The sequence below is a fragment of the Salmo trutta genome, chromosome 8 (genome assembly GCF_901001165.1).
Source record: "Salmo trutta chromosome 8, fSalTru1.1, whole genome shotgun sequence".
In the NCBI taxonomy this organism is placed as follows: domain Eukaryota; kingdom Metazoa; phylum Chordata; class Actinopteri; order Salmoniformes; family Salmonidae; genus Salmo; species Salmo trutta.
Window position 1 is genome coordinate 11,536,740 of NC_042964.1, and position 17,372 is coordinate 11,554,111.

Here is a 17,372-nt window from a genome sequence, read left to right on the forward strand (position 1 = left end):
AAGGATCTTTCATGGTCCACACACACACACACCAACACAGTCGTGAAGAGGGCACGACAATGCCTCATCCCCCTCAGGAGGTTGAAAAGATTTGGCATGGGCCCTCAGATACTCTAAAAGTTCTACAGCTGCACCGCTGAGAGCACCTTGACTGACTGCATCACCGCTTGGTAGGGCAAGTGCTTGGCATCCAACGGCAAGGTGCTACAGGTAGTGCGTACGTCCCAGTACATCGCCGGGGCCGAGCTCCCTGCCAGCCAGGACCTCTATACCAGGCATGTCAGAGGAAGGCCCTGGAAATTGTCAACGCCTTCAGCCACCCAAGTCATAGACTGTTCTATCTTTTACCGCACGGCAAGCAAGCGGTAACCGATGCACCAAGTCTGGAGCCAACAGGACCCTGAACAGCTTCTACCCCCAAGCCATAAGACCGCTAAATAGTTAGTCCGGGTAGCTAGCTATTTGATTCACTATCTACACTGACCCTTTTTGCACTAACCTTTTTATTTTTTTACTCATCACATATGCTGCTGCTACTGTTTATTATCTATCCTCTTGCCTAGTCCCTTATTCCTAGTTATGTACATGCACCCATTCACATCGACTCAGTACTGGAACCCTGTGTATATATCGTTACTCATTGTGTATTTATTATTCCTTTTATTATTACGCGTTATTACTTTTCTATTATTTCTCCATGGCAGACACAATTTTAATTGATTTGAAGGCAATTGACAAGGCTTGACATGGAATCCTCGATCCAAGTTGTCCCTCTTAGCTAATACAAATATGATTTAGCATGACAACATTGGCTCAGGACCTCTGATATAGAAATGAGACATTATGACACATTGGTTTCTGTAGAAACAAGAAGTAATCTCAATGTCTATAATGTAGAAATACACACACACACACACACACACACACACACAGAGAGAGTTCTCCTGTGTTTTAGATCAGTATAGTCATGTACACCCCTTCGCTACCCTGGCATTCATTGCCCACTCAGTGTTTTCGATGTGATTCAACCTGACTTCTCCAATCTTCACAGGAATATGGGAGCATTGCAATGAGAAGCTGTGATATGACCAAAGCAGTTGAACGGTGCTGTGTGTTTCTGTTTAAGCTTTAACAGGGAAGCATTTTCATTTTAGTGGCATGAGAAAGACTCACGCCACAATGGTTCAACGTGACCGCATGATCACTTGCGATTCGGGATCAATGATCTCAGACAATGCAGTAAAAAAAGTTATATTTCAACACGGAATCAGAAACATGTGCTCTGTGGGGTACTCATGATCAGATCTGAGAGAAGTACTGACAGTTCTGGACAGCCTAGAGCTGTAGTACAGCCCAGAATAACTCTAAACTAAACTCACTGTGTTATTTCTCGATAGAAAACCCCTCCTTTGTAAGCCACGTCTGGCAGGAAGTCAATAGCATGTATTAAACTACCCATAATGCACCCCAGTTATCGATAGCCCTAAATGAGTGCATATGGTGTCTTGGCATTGGATTCTTTTGATCAGGTTAAGATTTTAATGGATTTTTTGTCACCTCTCACTGACAAGTCCCGGCTCAAGCAGACTAGAGGGTCATCTGAACCTTGTGGTTTGGGCGCAGAGTGCTCAGATACAGAGAGTGAACACTGAGTTGGCAACCGTCAGACACTGGGAGAGTCAGGAAGTCTGGCGACTGTAACCACCCCCCCCCCCCCCCACCCCTTAAACACACAAACACTCTCAGATACACGCACGCACACACACACACACACACACACAATTTACACATAGTCGCTCACACACCCCCACCCCAAACATGCGTGCGCTTCATTTCATCAATAGGGATCATATTACTATGTTTGTGCCCAACACCTGAACTTTTTTTTGAGAATACATGTGCTGTGTCAATCTGTCATTGAATGATAGCATTTATCATATGTATCCTGATTCATTGACCAAGAGACTAAAAAGCAGTCTACTGTACTTTTTTCTTAGATTAAATTACAATATATTTCTGTAATCCACATGTGAAAACAATTGTCCATTACAGCACAACAGATCTGACTGGAACTAAACTGAGTGAAGTACTACAAGTAAGAGTTTTATTAGTAGAATTAAACCATCACCTGCTGCCTGTTGGGTAAAGAGAGAGTATAATCCAGTCGACCAGATTGGCTCCAACTAGATCAAGGAGATATATGAAATGACTGACATGGGATTTTGTTTGGATGAGAGACTGAATGTGGATGTGTCTTGGTCTGGATAAAGGACCTTTGACGGACTATTGAGCCTTATGTATTTACATAGGGACAGTTCACTTTTGCATATAGAGGGTTCAACAGAGAGAGAGAGCCAGCTGGTGGATGAGATTAAGCGACAGTAGACTATTTACATTGGGGAACTCTGCACTCATAAGGAGATGTAAAATTATATATATATATATATATATAGAGAGAGAGAGAGAGAGAGAGAGAGAGAGAGAGAGAGAGAGAGAGAGAGAGAGAGAGAGAGAGAGAGAGAGAGAGAGAGAGAGAGAGAGAGAGAGAGAGAGAGAGAGAGAGAGAGAGAGAGAGAGAGAGAGAGAGAGAGAGAGAGAGAGAGAGAGAGAGAGAGAGAGAGAGAGAGAGAGATAGACTGTTTATAACACTGTGAAAGTGGTATATTTAAATATGGTTAATTTTGTAGTGTTTGTGTTAGTATTTAATTTATAAATGTCACTCGTGTCAAAAATATTTTGCAGTTATTGCCATTTTTCTCGGTCATAGGTCTGCACACACAACCTTCATTCACAGTATTCCTTCGCTATTAAAAGGCACCAATGAGTACTGGAGGTTCACCATGTGTATCCCACTGATAATCCCACTGATAATCCCACTTTTCATGAATGCAATTATGGGTAAAAGATTGGACAAATTCTACTACATGTCTGTTCCATCTGTACACAATGGTAATAAACAACCTTGTCACGTTTTTATTTTCACTTCCCATTTCACTTGTTATTTCTTCACGTTTTGAAAGGGCCAATGAGCTGTTGGATTTCATATGTACAGTGTTCAGTCTTTAACAAGGGATGAGAGGCTGGAATTTAGTTGAGAAAACAACTGATTTGAGTGCAGACTAAGTGGTTGAGTGAACAGGTTAACAGTGGCAGGCCTTTGAGCGGCTGTGACAGGGAGAAAGCAGAGCGAGGCTCTGCCACTGAAGGGGTAGGTGACCCAGAAACACTGTGGAAGTGCAGCCAGCGTGGCCCTTAAGGAAACATCTCTCCACAAGCCGCTATTGCCCTTCTCTATGCAAATACCAATGATGCACCATATCTCTTCTTCTTTCTCTTCTTCATTGTTTTCTTTCTTTCTCTGTTGCAAGCCCATAATGCACCGTTACACACACACACACACACACACGAACGCAAACACACACACACAAAAGCAGAAAATAATGAACATGGGTCATCATAAAAGCGCACACACACACACACACACATACATAGAATAAACAGCAAACACACAAGGTTACACATGAATTAACCATCATTTGACTCTCCGATTATGTCCTATATTGAAACAAGCACCCCCTGTATGGTTTTGGGTAGTGCACAGAACGTAATGTCTGTCACTTCTCTTACCATTCAAGTCCTACTTGCTTATAGTAGTAGCTATATAAAAGAATTTAGACCCTCAATTGAGGTTAAACTCTATTTACATGGTAATCACATTGCAAGTAAAGTGCAACTTCAATGTGGATACATTGTTCCTCTTACAACTGTTACTGAAGTTATCTGTGTAACCTTAAGCCGTAATGGTTGAGTAAAGGTGAACGGAATCAATTCCAGTTTGCTTGAAAATGGAATAACGGTTTAAATGCGTAACTACACAAACTGCAGACAGGCATCTATGTGTAACTTCAGAGAAAATACTTGAGAGAAAAAAAACCATAAAGCAATAACATTAATACTTATTGAAGCTTGCCATATGAATGTTGAATATCTGAAGTAATATACCGTATAACACTATTCTCTATAGTCCAAATGTAATTCAACAAGCTCAGAAATTGCAAACGTTACAACATTTTTATTGCATATTATCATCTTCATGATATAAGTCAACAGCTTTATAATCTGTCATTTGAAATGCTTTTAGATAATAAGATGAAACAGTTTTAGACAAATACTGTATTTCAAATGAACATGGAACTGCAAAGGTAAGGCCATATAAATTAAACGCAAATATGACTTCACAGAGAGAAAGATATGTCAACAATTCAATACAGAGTATAGCTATAATAGTAAGAAAATCTTATATGGAACTATAGGAAGCAAGTAACAACTAACGGTGCTGATAATAATGTTGATCTAATAAAGTGAAGCAATGGTTCAAACATCAAATCCCAAGCAAAACATAAACATACATTCATTCAAATGTCATTACTGTACAAAATAAAATGGATCAAAGTCCAATAATTCATGCATAGATCCTACTTTGGTATGGTGTGTGTTCATAGACGAAATAACTGTGTGAAGAATATGAAGAATAATGATAATGCTTTATAATAATATAAAATAATACGAACGTGTAGGCTATACTGACAATATAAGCTCCCCTTGGGCCAAATTCTTTAATTCAACTCGAAACCATATAACCTTGTACTAACTAAATGTTTTGCAATTGTGAAGGACTAAACTTGGCACATGCATGTCGTGCTTTGGTCAATGACGCAAATGTCACAAGAGCCACCTTAAACTGAAAGGCCTATTAATATGTGTGTACAATGAAGAAAGTGGGGATATTCAGTGATGCTTCATTTGTATTAACATCCTTGAAAATGAAGATTCAAAAAATAAAAACATTACTAACGCGTATCAGTTGGCGCTCTAATTCCAAACGTTTTTGACTGGCGTGGATGTCGACTGGGTAGCGCTTTCCAGAGTTGGCTACGTCCCTAAAAGTCAACCGTCTGCATCGAAAATGGTAAAATATTTACCAGCGTTTGAGAAATAAATGTAAGGCGCGCTGTTTCCTGGATACATAACAGGGAAAGGCATTGGTAGTAAACATCCACCCAATATGTTGCTATCTTTGTAAATAGTTGGTAATTGCACATTTTTCCCGGAATCTGAAAACTGGTCGACTGGAACTGGTCCTTCGATGTCGGTGGATAGCTGTCGCTTCAACTTATTCCGGCGATTCTGGAACCAAATTTTCACTTGAGTCTCGGTAAGTTGTAAGGAATTCGCCAGACATGCCCGTTCTGCACTGCTCAGGTATCTTTTCATGTCAAAGGTAGATTCCAGCTGAAAAATCTGCCTCTTGGAGAATATAGTGCGTGTTTTCTTCTTTGCCATTGCTTTGGTTTTCGAGTTTCCTTCATGTTGCTCAGATACGTCGTCGCAGCTGCTCGTACTCTCTGTCCTTGGACAAGTGTCAATCATCTTCGCTGCGTCGACGTCCTCCGCACAGACTGAACGCACACAAGCTGCATCGTGGTGGGCGCTGTTTGTTTGCGCTGTGAAATGAAGCGATAAAACTTGTTTTGATGCAATGCTGACACCAACTCGTATATCATCTGTGAAACCCACTGGATCACAGTAAGTGGAATATGACAAATTACATAACTCAGGCTTTGAAGTAGCCTGGGCTAGATGGTGTTTTAATTGCTCAGCTGTTATTGTTTACCATGAATGAACAAATGCAAAACATTAAAGGGCTATTTAAACACAACCAAAATATGGGCTCACCTGTTTCGTGGGTTATGTAGTCTGACTCATGACTTCTCTGAACATCGTAGTCCTCATATCGGGGCGTAAAATAATTTCTACACCTGGTGTCGCTCTGCCCTTTTGCATCATATGCGTCTAAATTGCTCTTGTTGTTTTGCTTCAGATTAAGAATATTGTCAATAGTGAATTTCAATGAAGCAGTCCGACAGGGAATAGCCTCCTTGTTCATATTCCCCGAAATGTAGAATTGTCCTTGTGTTCTAAATGGTGAATTGAGTTCCCCAAAACATCGAAGCCTAAATATACTCCAAGCACCATTGCTCCTCTATTGCAACTCCACCAGGGCGTAGGATAGCGTTATTCAATGAACCAGAAGACTGCGGTTTAGCAGTTTTTGATTGGTGAGATTGCGAGGCGTCGTGACGCCAAAAAATCAGATGATGGCGGGAAGCATCCTTAGGCAAGACTAGAGTTAACCTCCTGGATTGTTTCCTGGTGTTTTCGGGGGAATATTCCCTATACAGTTAAATAGTGCCCAAACGATTTTTGTTTAGATGTTTACCAATGGTTTTCAGAATTACATGAAGAGTTGGCATATAGGCTAGCTAAAATATATATTCTAGGCCTATATGGAGTGGAAAACAATATTTGTTTTGTATTGTTAGGTATTACTGCACGGTTGGAGCTAGAAACAAAACGTTTCGCTGCATCTGCGATAACATCTGCAAAAATGTGTAAGCGACCAATAAAACTTGATTTGATTTGAAGTGGTCACATTCATACAATTGAGACTGTTATGAACCAGTCAGCTATGTAGGCCTATACTTTATAACTTTTGCTCCCATTAATCATATGCATTGAAACGTTAATGCGTTATGCGGGCACTGATATTAACTCTCCAAAAGATTAATCATAATTACGTCTTGTAGTTTCATTTTATTTTAAGCATACACATTAGAAAGCTATAGGGAGATTGAGGTTTTAGAAATCTAATAGGTTAATTAATTATGTTAGGATATAAGGCCTATAGCCTATATTCTAAATGTTTTATTAAAATGTGCTAATTTGACAATCTATTTCCATTATCTCTATTGGGGTTAATTTCATCTATTTAATTGAATGAATCATTTTACACAACTTTATTGACAATTTCAGTCTGATGATAAGTACCCTATAGGCCTACATTCAATTCGAAGTGTCAAAGAACTGCGAAACGTTCCATTACCTGTGCCCCTATATCCGACTGAACCTAAAAGAAATACACTGATAAACTATAAGAAGAAAGGTATTTTCAGTCGTCACTATAGAAATCTGTGTCTACTCAACATCGGTGTGGAATTTCGCAAATTAGGCCTAAATGCAGGGGCATAAACAATTTGGCCTTGAAAATATCCTGGTGAAAGTTGATGTGTTATGAAAGGGAAAATGTGTATCACTGCGGCTGGATGAGGTTTTCAGTGTATTTTCAATGGACATAGACCTACTGGTCAGACAGAATCTTAACGAGACTAATTATCAACATTATATACCTTCGTGCTAATTATGAGAATACAAAGCAGGCCTTTTCGTCAACACAATAAACATGAAACATGGTGTGCACTTCATCTATTTTATTTACATTGATCAGACAACTCTTGTGTACAAAATGTCAACTGAAACCCAGTTTAAATAAGAAATATGAAATAATAGTTCCCGTAACCCCATGCTCATAACTTGCATATTAAAATAGAGTAGTTGAGGCTATATGCTACACAGACTGCTCAATGAGTGACATCCCCTTATGAATGTGGCCGTGATCTTGGTGATTTGCAATAAAGTCACCCTCAGCAATAAACTCTTGTAGGGATTGTCTCTACTGTGTCCAATACTCAAATTGTTAGTTTTAATATAATACACCAATAATGTGTGCCTCACACTAGGCCTGTCATTTGTGATCTTATAAAAGACATGGGGTGGGTGAACTGGGAGATGGGAAAATTCACAGTACTCGAAAAACCCACTAACGGTGGCGACACCTGTGCCAGGTTTGCGTTCAGTGTCCCAGGTGAAGCGTTCTCGTGGTACAGAATAGGGACCCTGACAATCCTTTGGGCCGAAAATGAGATTCTCGTGGACGCCATGTCGGCAGCTAGCTGTCTCTTCCACTTGTTCCTGCGGTTCTGGAACCAAATCTTGACCTGAGTCTCGGTAAGTTGTAGAGAAGCGGCCAGCCCCGCCCGCTCAGTGCTGCTCAGGTAGCGTTTCACGTCGAAGGTGGACTCCAGCTGGAACACCTGACTCCGGCTGAACACCGTGCGGGTCTTCTTCTTGCGAGCTGCTTTCGTATCAGGTGTGTCACTGTCGTCTCGCGCGAAGCAGGAGGATCCTGTTTCGTCATCCTTGTCGTCTGTCTGACTGCCCTCTGCCCTCTCGTTCCGTTCGTCGTGGTCTTCCACCGGCTCCGGTAGAGCCGGGGAATCCCGGTCGCTGGTTGGTAGGGAGTATCCGGGGTCATCTGAGTTGCTGGAGTGGCACTGCGGACCTGAAATAAACGGGGAGTATCATGAGGAATGCCATTGGTAAAATGTTTCTGCTACATTTTACGCACCGGCCAATAGATATAAATAAGTGCATGATCATCTCTCAATCATGATATCAACCCTGATACGTTATTGCATTTTTCGATGGTAGTTGATTTTTTTTAAGTGCTGCGGGCAGGCCACATATCGACTTGAAAAACGATGACCTCTAGCTTGTAATGAAACGTGTAATGAAACACAGTAGCCTTGCAAATGTATAAGCACCATAATTCTGGTTCATAAACTCCATTTCCAATCAGTGTTACGTTTGAAATGTTTTTGAGAAGCGTGCCATACCCCGTGTAAAGAGGAACCGCATGGAGATGTTTTACGCACCGGGTAAGAGCGAATACACTAGTGCTGTTATGGTTCGTTGCAGGATATATGGGCTATGCATGACAAAAAAATGCTATGTAATTTTGTCTATTTTTACTGCCATGTCACCATTTTATTGTGTATTGCCATTGAAAATGATGGCTAACATTACGCACAGCGACCTCCAAGCATTGTAGATCACAGCTCTTTCACGTTTTTATCCTCATTATCTGAGGAAATGCGTAGGCTATCCTCACATGCTCCTTGTTGAGCGGATCAGCCTGAACAGTGTAGGCTATTAGCTAGTAGTAAGCAAGATACAGTTTGGTGTGGGTTTAGGCTATGCCGCTTTCATACAGGCATAAACATAAGGGCCAATTAACAAAAGTGACACTTACTCTGTAAATCGCTGCAAGCTTCATTGGGCGATGTGCCACACCAGTCCGAAATGCAACCGGCTTCAGCAAGGCGTCGGGCGTTTAACCCAAAGTAGGACACTTGACGCTCCACTTGGCCCCAGCGGCTCTCAATGACAGCGACTTGGTTGAAAGACAGTCCCGTTTCTTTAAAAAAAAACTCATCTTCGGTCGTAGACCGCATGTCTGTAGTCCTGGTAGTAGAGCGAAGTAAATTCTCAATTGAAAATGATGAGCTTCTTGACGTTGGACCATGATGTTGAGACTCCGGTTCCTTATCAAGCATATTTCGACGTTTTCAAACCACCTAATCACCGATAAATAAATTACTTTGAAATACTTACGTGCTGTTTAGACATTACTGGATGTACCTTTAGCTTTTTTCAGTTATACCTACTATTTCTATCGAAGTCTGTCGAGCTATCCATGAGAGCTCGAGTCAAGAGTGTGGGACCGTGAGAGAATCCGCAGATAAACCACTGTAAATTCAACCGCGCGAGATCGAAGCGTAGCAAAGAAATTGCGTCTTGCGATTGGACAGTAGGGGAAGCGAGCAAGATTACTATAGAAAATAAGAGAATTACTCGCATTGAGCTACTACACTGTGTTATAGTCTGCCTTGAGGGGTTGGAGGGACCCTGTCTCTGAGATACTTTATTTAGGTCAATTAGGGAGCAAATCAAAGCAGAGATACGGCCGTGTCCCGGGGCTGAGGAACCCTGACAACGGGCTGGGATGCATGGTAGAAGAAGAGCCCACTTCTTGGAGAATGACACAGTACCTCCTATTGGCTACTTCTGTCCTATGCAAGCTCTAGCTTTATTGTCCATTCATGTTTGCATGCATGCATTCGTTCTCGTGCAATACTTATTCAATTTATAGGAGGGTGGACACGTGCAATTCATTGAATATCAATATAATATCAACAGCATTTCGCAATCAATTCAGTTTAGCTAAGCATTTTTTAACCCCATTCTCTAAAAGGGAATAGAAAGTCCAGGTATAGGATTTCGATATTGCAGGAATTAATTTAGCATTATTTGTCATTATGGCCAATGATAACTTGTCATTATTTAACAGGAAATGGAAGCTATTGATCTGGGACTAGTTTTCCTCTATTTGAAAAGGCTTATTATGTTGTTATGTTTAGTCAACATGTTTTAGTTTTTTCTTTGGCCTACGTTTAAAGGTTAGGCCTACTTTAGTGTCCAATGTGTGTCCCAAGTTATCTCAGTCAAATAATGATATCGCAGTTATTGTAGGGCTACCAACTTTCAAGTTGTTTAGCCAAACTAATAGTAAATATATTTTATAACGGGGTAGCCTACATTCAAGTGGTTTCCTGCGTAGTCGCATTTTAATATAATAAACGAACAGAAATAATGCAAACCTGCATGTGAAGTATCATTTCTTACTGGGCCTAAAATTCTAAGAAGTTGTGTATTGTATAGTATGTTTTATTGTATGTTGAATTAATATCGGGGCGGCAGGTAACCTAGTGTTTAGAGTGTTGGGCCAGTAACCGAAAGGTTGCTAGATCGAATCCCCGAGCTGACAAGGTAAAAATCTGTCGTTCTGCCCCTGAACAAGGCAGTTAACCCACTGTTCCTTGGCTGTCATTGTAAATAAGAATTTGTTCTTAACTGACTTGCATAGTTAAATAAAAAGTATGTGTTCATTTTTATTGAAGTCTTTAGGAAAGCAATGAAATTCAGTTTAGGAAAGTTGTGTATAGTATTATTATTATCATAAAAATTGCATAAACTCTGCTATTGCTTATAACTTTTAATTTTATTTACAATTCCACATTATGCTCTAAACTTGGCCAGTAAAACATCAAACAATATTCCAAACACAATTTAGTAAAACTAACCCACCATGAATGTTCGAAATGTTTATTGAATGTTATAACCTTTAATGAAGTGCATTACTAATCAATATTTTGTTTTAATCATCTCTTTATTGTGGAAAAATTGTAGGTTAACATCACATTTGCCTCGTGGAGAATGGGGTGTTATCGTATGGTCAGATATGTGTTTAAAAAGAATAATAATTAAGCAATAAGGGGGGTGGAGTGGGGGGGGGTGGTATACGCAATGCTAGATACATCCCTTAGCCCTGGTATATTGGCCAAATACCACATAACCCTGAGGTGCCTTATTGCCTGCATCCTGGCTCTTAGGGAGATGAACAGTCAACAGTGGCCTGCCAGAGGATCTCAGGCTACGTCCTGGCTCTTAGGGAGATGAACAGTCAACAGTGGCCTGCCAGAGGATCTCAGGCTGCATCCTGGCTCTTAGGGAGATGAACAGTCAACAGTGGCCTGCCAGAGGATCTCAGGCTACGTCCTGGCTCTTAGGGAGATGAACAGTCAACAGTGGCCTGCCAGAGGATCTCAGGCTGCATCCTGGCTCTTAGGGAGATGAACAGTCAACAGTGGCCTGCCAGAGGATCTCAGGCTACGTCCTGGCTCTTAGGGAGATGAACAGTCAACAGTGGCCTGCCAGAGGATCTCAGGCTGCGTCCTGGCTCTTAGGGAGATGAACAGTCAACAGTGGCCTGCCAGAGGATCTCAGGCTACGTCCTGGCTCGTAGGGAGATACAATATCAGAGATATAGAATGGGGCTAAACCATGCCTAGCCTTAAACATGATTAATACCATTTAAAAATATATTCTAAAAGTGACAGGTAGCCAGTGTAGAGAAGCTAAAATAGGTGTAATATGGTTTCATTTTATGGCGCCTGTTAAAAGCTGAGCTGCAGCATTTCGAACTAACTGTAGTTGATGGAGTGATTTCTGACTGAGACAGGTATACAAAGAGTTACAGTTATCTAGGCGTGAGGAAATAAAAGCATGTATACCTAAGAGCCAGGACGCAGCCTGAGGTCCTCTGGCAAGGCACTGTTGACCATTCCAAAGTCTAGGTTGAAAATGAAAGGAGACCAGGCATTTGCCATTAGGGCAGCTAGACTTTGAAATGGTCTGCCAGAGGAGATCATGGTCTGCCAGAAGAGATCAGGCTTGAAGATTCAGTGGCTCTTTTTAAGTCCCTGCTGAAGACACACTTTTATAAAGATGCTTTTAATGTATGATTTGAATGTATCCTCCTTACTCCTGTCTTTGTTCATTTGTTAGTACTTTTATTTTATTACATTTTTTATTTTATTTTATTGGCTGTCGAAACATTGTTATTAAATTATTACATCTGAGCTCCTAGAGTGTGCAGCTCTCCTTTCCTTTTTTAAGTGAAGCACTTTGTTAGCTGTATTGAAAAGCACTATACAAATAAAGTTATCAATATAGAGTGAGGTTAGATTTAACCACAATTATTAGACTACAAACCTAATGCATATAAATTGTACAATGTGTTATTACACAAACTGCAAATGAACATTACTGTTCTAAGTAGAAAAGTGTGCTTACATGCCTGCCTACTAGGTTTTAGACCCACTTAAAGTAACTGTCCAGTGTTTCCAGATTTCATTTAAATATGACCTATAATTAATTACAATAATGAGTTCAATAGTTTTCCTTCCAAAAATAGGTTTTAATGAAGTTTAAATGCACCTTTTCTGTTTTGGAATGGGAGACAACTGCATACCCTAACAACAGAATGGTGCATTAAAAATATTTCTGAGAGTAGAGTGCTGATTGGCCAGCTCAGCCAATGAGTTAACATGACATCATGTTCTATGAGGAAATAACAAGTATTTCTTAAACGGTCCGAGGAGGGTTTTTTAAAGTGTTTTTTCACCAATGTATGCTTTGACCACAAATACCAGTGTAGGACGAGTCAACAACATTATTTCAGGATGTGTTAACAGAATATTCATTTTAAAAGTGATATTTTCACTGGACAGTTACTTTAACGTAAAGTGCCAATGTATTTTTCACCTGTGTTTTTCTCTCAGTCGTATATACAGTGAAGACACTGTATAAGGTTATAGTTGAGGTATTTTCACGCTATATGATGATAGATTCCGCTGAAAGGCTATACCGCCCTAGTCACACATTCTCACACAATCTCTAGGATGACCAACACAAGACGTCATGCAAAGAGCTGCAGACCCTGAAATATTATATATGCCATAAGAGCCCCTCTTAGAAATGAGTCATATGTTCTCAAGTCCAGCACGGGTGAATTGAACAACATCATATGTTTATCTTGAGACAATTATGAAAAATTGGTGATGCATGAGGGTTATCACTGTAGGGTTATCACAGATCATATCACACTTAAAAACAAAACAAAACAAATGTGTCAACTAACCTAATAGATGTTAATCCTACAAAGCACAGGAAATAAAAGAGATTCCGTTTTCAGAATTAGGTGGACAGAACTTGGTGGCCCATCAACAATCCTAAATTCAACCAAAAAAAATACTGAGACATAGTAAGAAAGTACACAATAAAACAAAAATACATATGAAGTCAATCTAAAATAACACATTGGGAAAATATTGAATCTATGCATTGTATGGTGTCCAAAATGAAATTATAAACTGGGTGGTTCGAGCCCTGAATACTGATTGGCTGAAAGCCGTGGTATATCAGACCATATACCAGGGGTATTACAAAACATGCATTTTTTTGCTGTTCTAATTACGTTGGTAACCAGTTTATAATTCCTGTACAAGAATGGCCAGCTTTGCGTTAGAAGCTAACAAACAGAGAGAAACCATTCTCCTTTGTTTACAGTGGAAATCCCTCGCTTTGGGCGACTGAAGTCCCACCTTTGCTGGAATGCCATGTGATTTCAGGTTTCAGGGGTAAGTGACCCCTTGTGGTGAAGAATTGCCAACAACCTTTTTGTGCTTGAAGTGAACATTCTTGTACAAGAATGGTTAGCTTTGCATTAGAAGCTAACAAACAGAGAGAAGTCATTCTCCTTTGTTTACAGGGGAAATCCCATGCTTTGGGGCGTCAGAATTCCCACCTTTGGTGAAATCTCGTGTGATTTCAGCTTTCAGGGGTAAGTGACCCCTTGTGGTGAAGAATCGGCAACAACTTTTCTTGTGAAAAAATAATTCAATGTGAAGGCAAAACGTCTTCTCACATCTGTAACAACTGGTTACACTAAATAATATCCAACCAATCTCAACTGATTGAATATCATTGTCTCATTCGATTTTAACAAGGAAGTTAAATTGCTAAACAAAACTTTTTACCAGGTTGATCATTCGGCTTAGGACCAAATTATTTTGTTCCAGCCAAATTACATTTTAAACTTGCCAATCTTATCCTAGATACAATTCCCAGATAGCCTATACATGTATGATTAATTAACATTGCTAAATCAATAAAAGTTTTTGCCAGTTCATTGAAGTCCAACTCCCACATTACTGATCCAGTATTGATGATTCATAAAAATATTATTATAATAATGAGCAAGCTATCAGAGGGTTACCCCCCATCCCCCCCTAATAAGTGAACCCTCACCACGGAAAGATTGATAGCTGACCACAGCAGCGATATAAACCCGAACTATGCCAAAGAGCTGAGATTGTTAAATCACAATGCCATAAGCGAATAAACAGCAGAAATTGCGACAAACGCCCTCCAAAATAAACGATCAGGCGCAGGACTTGTAAAGGTTCTCTTCAGTTTAGCCCTGAAGTATGGCCGCCAGCAGAGATTGACATTGGTCCAGTACCGCAGTGCACTGCAGAAGCACGAGCAAGAAACGGTTGAGATGAAGGGACAGGTAGAGAGAACCAGGAAACTGATGACAAAAGCAGAAAAATAAAAGATACTGCTAGCCGAGGAACTGGTTTGAGAACGGAACAATTAAAATAAATGAAAAAAACTTATGATGAAGAACAAGCACAAAATCTTCTTCTACAGGAACAACTCGATTTAGCCCAAAATAAATATGACGAAGTCCACGCCAAACTAGATAAATCTGAAGAGTTAGCTACAAACAGGGGCGCGCAACTTGATAACATGAATGCAGATTTGATGAACGTTACTCAAAGCAATAATGTTCTAGTCACAAAGCTGCAGACCAAAGACGATCAGTTAATGAACACAATGACCAAGTTGGATGACAGAACAGCAGAAGTCATTGAAGTCGCTGACAAAATGAATGATGAAAAAACCCAGGTGAGGAATATGGACAAAATTACCTCTAAACAAGCGGAGGAAATCTCATTACTGAGTCTCTCGCTCCGGGCTCAAACCATAACATAAAGTAAAAGGCCGAACGGAGCAAGTGCGACAATCACGTGTCTAAAATAAGAATACCACCCTTAGGTACCACTTGGAGGAACTCCAGAACAGTCGCACACTACAGCATGACTACCCAACAAAGCAACCAAGCACGCAAACGGAGCTCGGTACACAAAGCACTGAAGACGACAGAAGGTTTCGGACCTTACCTCTCTCAGGTAACCCTCAGTCTTTTCCTCTTGGCCATTCGGCACAGAGTAATATGGCACCCCTCGCCAACAAAGCCAAAGCTTGGCTTCTCCTCTTGGCTTTTCAGCCCAAAATTCAACACAGGATGAAGCCAACCCTCTCGGAACGTCTTGACAAAATTGTCAAAAACTTCCGCAACTTTTACCCCATTCCAGGGAAGCCAAACGACACTGAGACGTTCTTAGCAGACATAGAGGACGCCTTGGATGGCTACCCGAACCCACCGGGTACTGACAGGCTTCACCTGTTGAAGCAAATGTCGAATAGTAACGTGACTTGTTGTTGGAAGACAAAAAAAATACAAAGATGGCGCCGACAGAGAGGGCTGCCTCGCTTCTAGTCCTTAGGAAACTTTGCAGTATTTTTTAAAAATGTATTATTTCTTGCATTGTTAGCCCAGAAAATCTTAAGTGTTATTATATACAGCCGGGAAGAACTATTGGATATCAGAGCGAAGTCAACTTACCAACACTACGACCAGGAATACGACTATCCCGAAGAGGATCCTTTGTCTGCACCACCCAGGGCATTTTAACTGACTACAGAGGCCGACCCAAAACAACGCCGCTGGAGAAGAGGGAGATGGAGCGTCTTTCTGGTCAAACTTCGGAGGCACGGACACCACCCACTGCTTCCGAGTATATTACTGGCTAAACAAAAGGAACTTAAGTTCTTTTGTTCACCTGACCTAGAATTCCTCACAATCAAATTCTGACTATATTATCTTCCAAGAGAATTCTCTTTAATTATTGTCACAGCCGTGTATATGCCCCCTCAAGCCGATACCACGACAGCCCTCAAGGAACTTCACTGGACTTTATGCAAACTGGAAACCATATATCCTGTTCTGGGTAGCCTCAGAGAATAATACCGACGAATACATATACATTGATTCGGTGAGTGAGTTTATAAGGAAGTGTATAGGAGATGTGGTACTGTGACTATTAAAACCTACTCTAACCAGAAACCGTGGATAGATGGCGGCATTCGCGCAAAACTGAAAGTGCGAACCACCGCATTTAACCATGGAAAGGTGATTGGGAATATGACTGAACACAAACAGTGAAGTTATTCCCTCCGCAAGGCAATCAAACAAGCAAAATGTCAGTACAGAGACAAAGTGGTGTCGCAATTCAACGGCTCAGACACGAGATGTATGTGACAGGGTCTACAGACAATCACGGACTACAAAAGTAAAACCAGCCATGTCACGGACACCAACGTCTTGCTTCCAGACAAATTAAACACCTTCTTTGCCTGCTTTGAGGATAATACAGTGCCACCGACACGTCCCGCTACCAAGGACTCCACAGTCCTCTCCTTCTCCGTGGCCGACGTGAGTAAAACATTTAGAAGTGTTAACCCTAGCAAGGCTGCCGGCCCAGACGGCATCCCTAGCCGTGTCCTCAGAGCATGCGCAGACCAGCTGGCTGGTGTGTTTACGGACATATTCAATCTCTCCCTATCCCAGTCTGCTGTCCCCACATGCTTCAAGACGGCCACCACTGTTCCTGTACCCAAGAATGCAAAGGTAACTGAAATAAATGACTTTTGCCCCGTAGCACTCACTTCTGTCATCATAAAGTGCTTTGAGAGACAAGTCAAGGGTCATATCACCTCCACCTTACCTGTCACCCTAGACCCACTTCAATTTGCTTACTGCCCAAATAGGTCCACAGACGATGCAATCGCCATCACACTGAACACTGCCCTATCCCATCTGGACAAGAGGAATACCTATGTAAGAATGCTATTCATTGACTATAGCTCAGATTTCAACACCACGAGACAACCTACAGGGAGAAGGTGAGGGCTCTCGGAGTGTGGTGTCAGGAAAATAACCTCTCACTCAACGTCAACAAAACATAAGAGATGGTCGTGGACTTCAGGAAACAGCAGAGGGAGCAGCCCCCATCTACATCGATGGGACAGCAGTGGAGAAAGTG

General features: G+C 41.0%; 2 protein-coding genes across 2 annotated transcripts; both read right to left on the reverse strand.

Annotated features, from left to right (window-relative positions):
• Window positions 1-4,057: 4,057 nt before the first annotated feature.
• On the reverse strand, window positions 4,058-6,047 carry LOC115198193 (homeobox protein HMX3-like). Its single transcript, XM_029759956.1, has 2 exons — window positions 5,737-6,047; window positions 4,058-5,504 (listed from the first exon to the last, which is right to left on the reverse strand). The coding sequence occupies exons 1-2, from the start codon at window positions 5,945-5,947 to the stop codon at window positions 4,948-4,950; spliced, it is 768 nt and encodes a 255-aa protein (XP_029615816.1). The 5' UTR covers window positions 5,948-6,047; the 3' UTR covers window positions 4,058-4,947.
• Window positions 6,048-7,313: 1,266 nt separating this feature from the next.
• On the reverse strand, window positions 7,314-9,650 carry LOC115198192 (homeobox protein HMX1). The gene is made up of 2 exons (XM_029759955.1): window positions 8,990-9,650; window positions 7,314-8,239 (listed from the first exon to the last, which is right to left on the reverse strand). Exons 1-2 carry the CDS (start codon window positions 9,291-9,293, stop codon window positions 7,629-7,631), a joined length of 915 nt encoding a protein of 304 aa, XP_029615815.1. The 5' UTR covers window positions 9,294-9,650; the 3' UTR covers window positions 7,314-7,628.
• Between the last annotated feature and the right edge of the window lie 7,722 nt (window positions 9,651-17,372).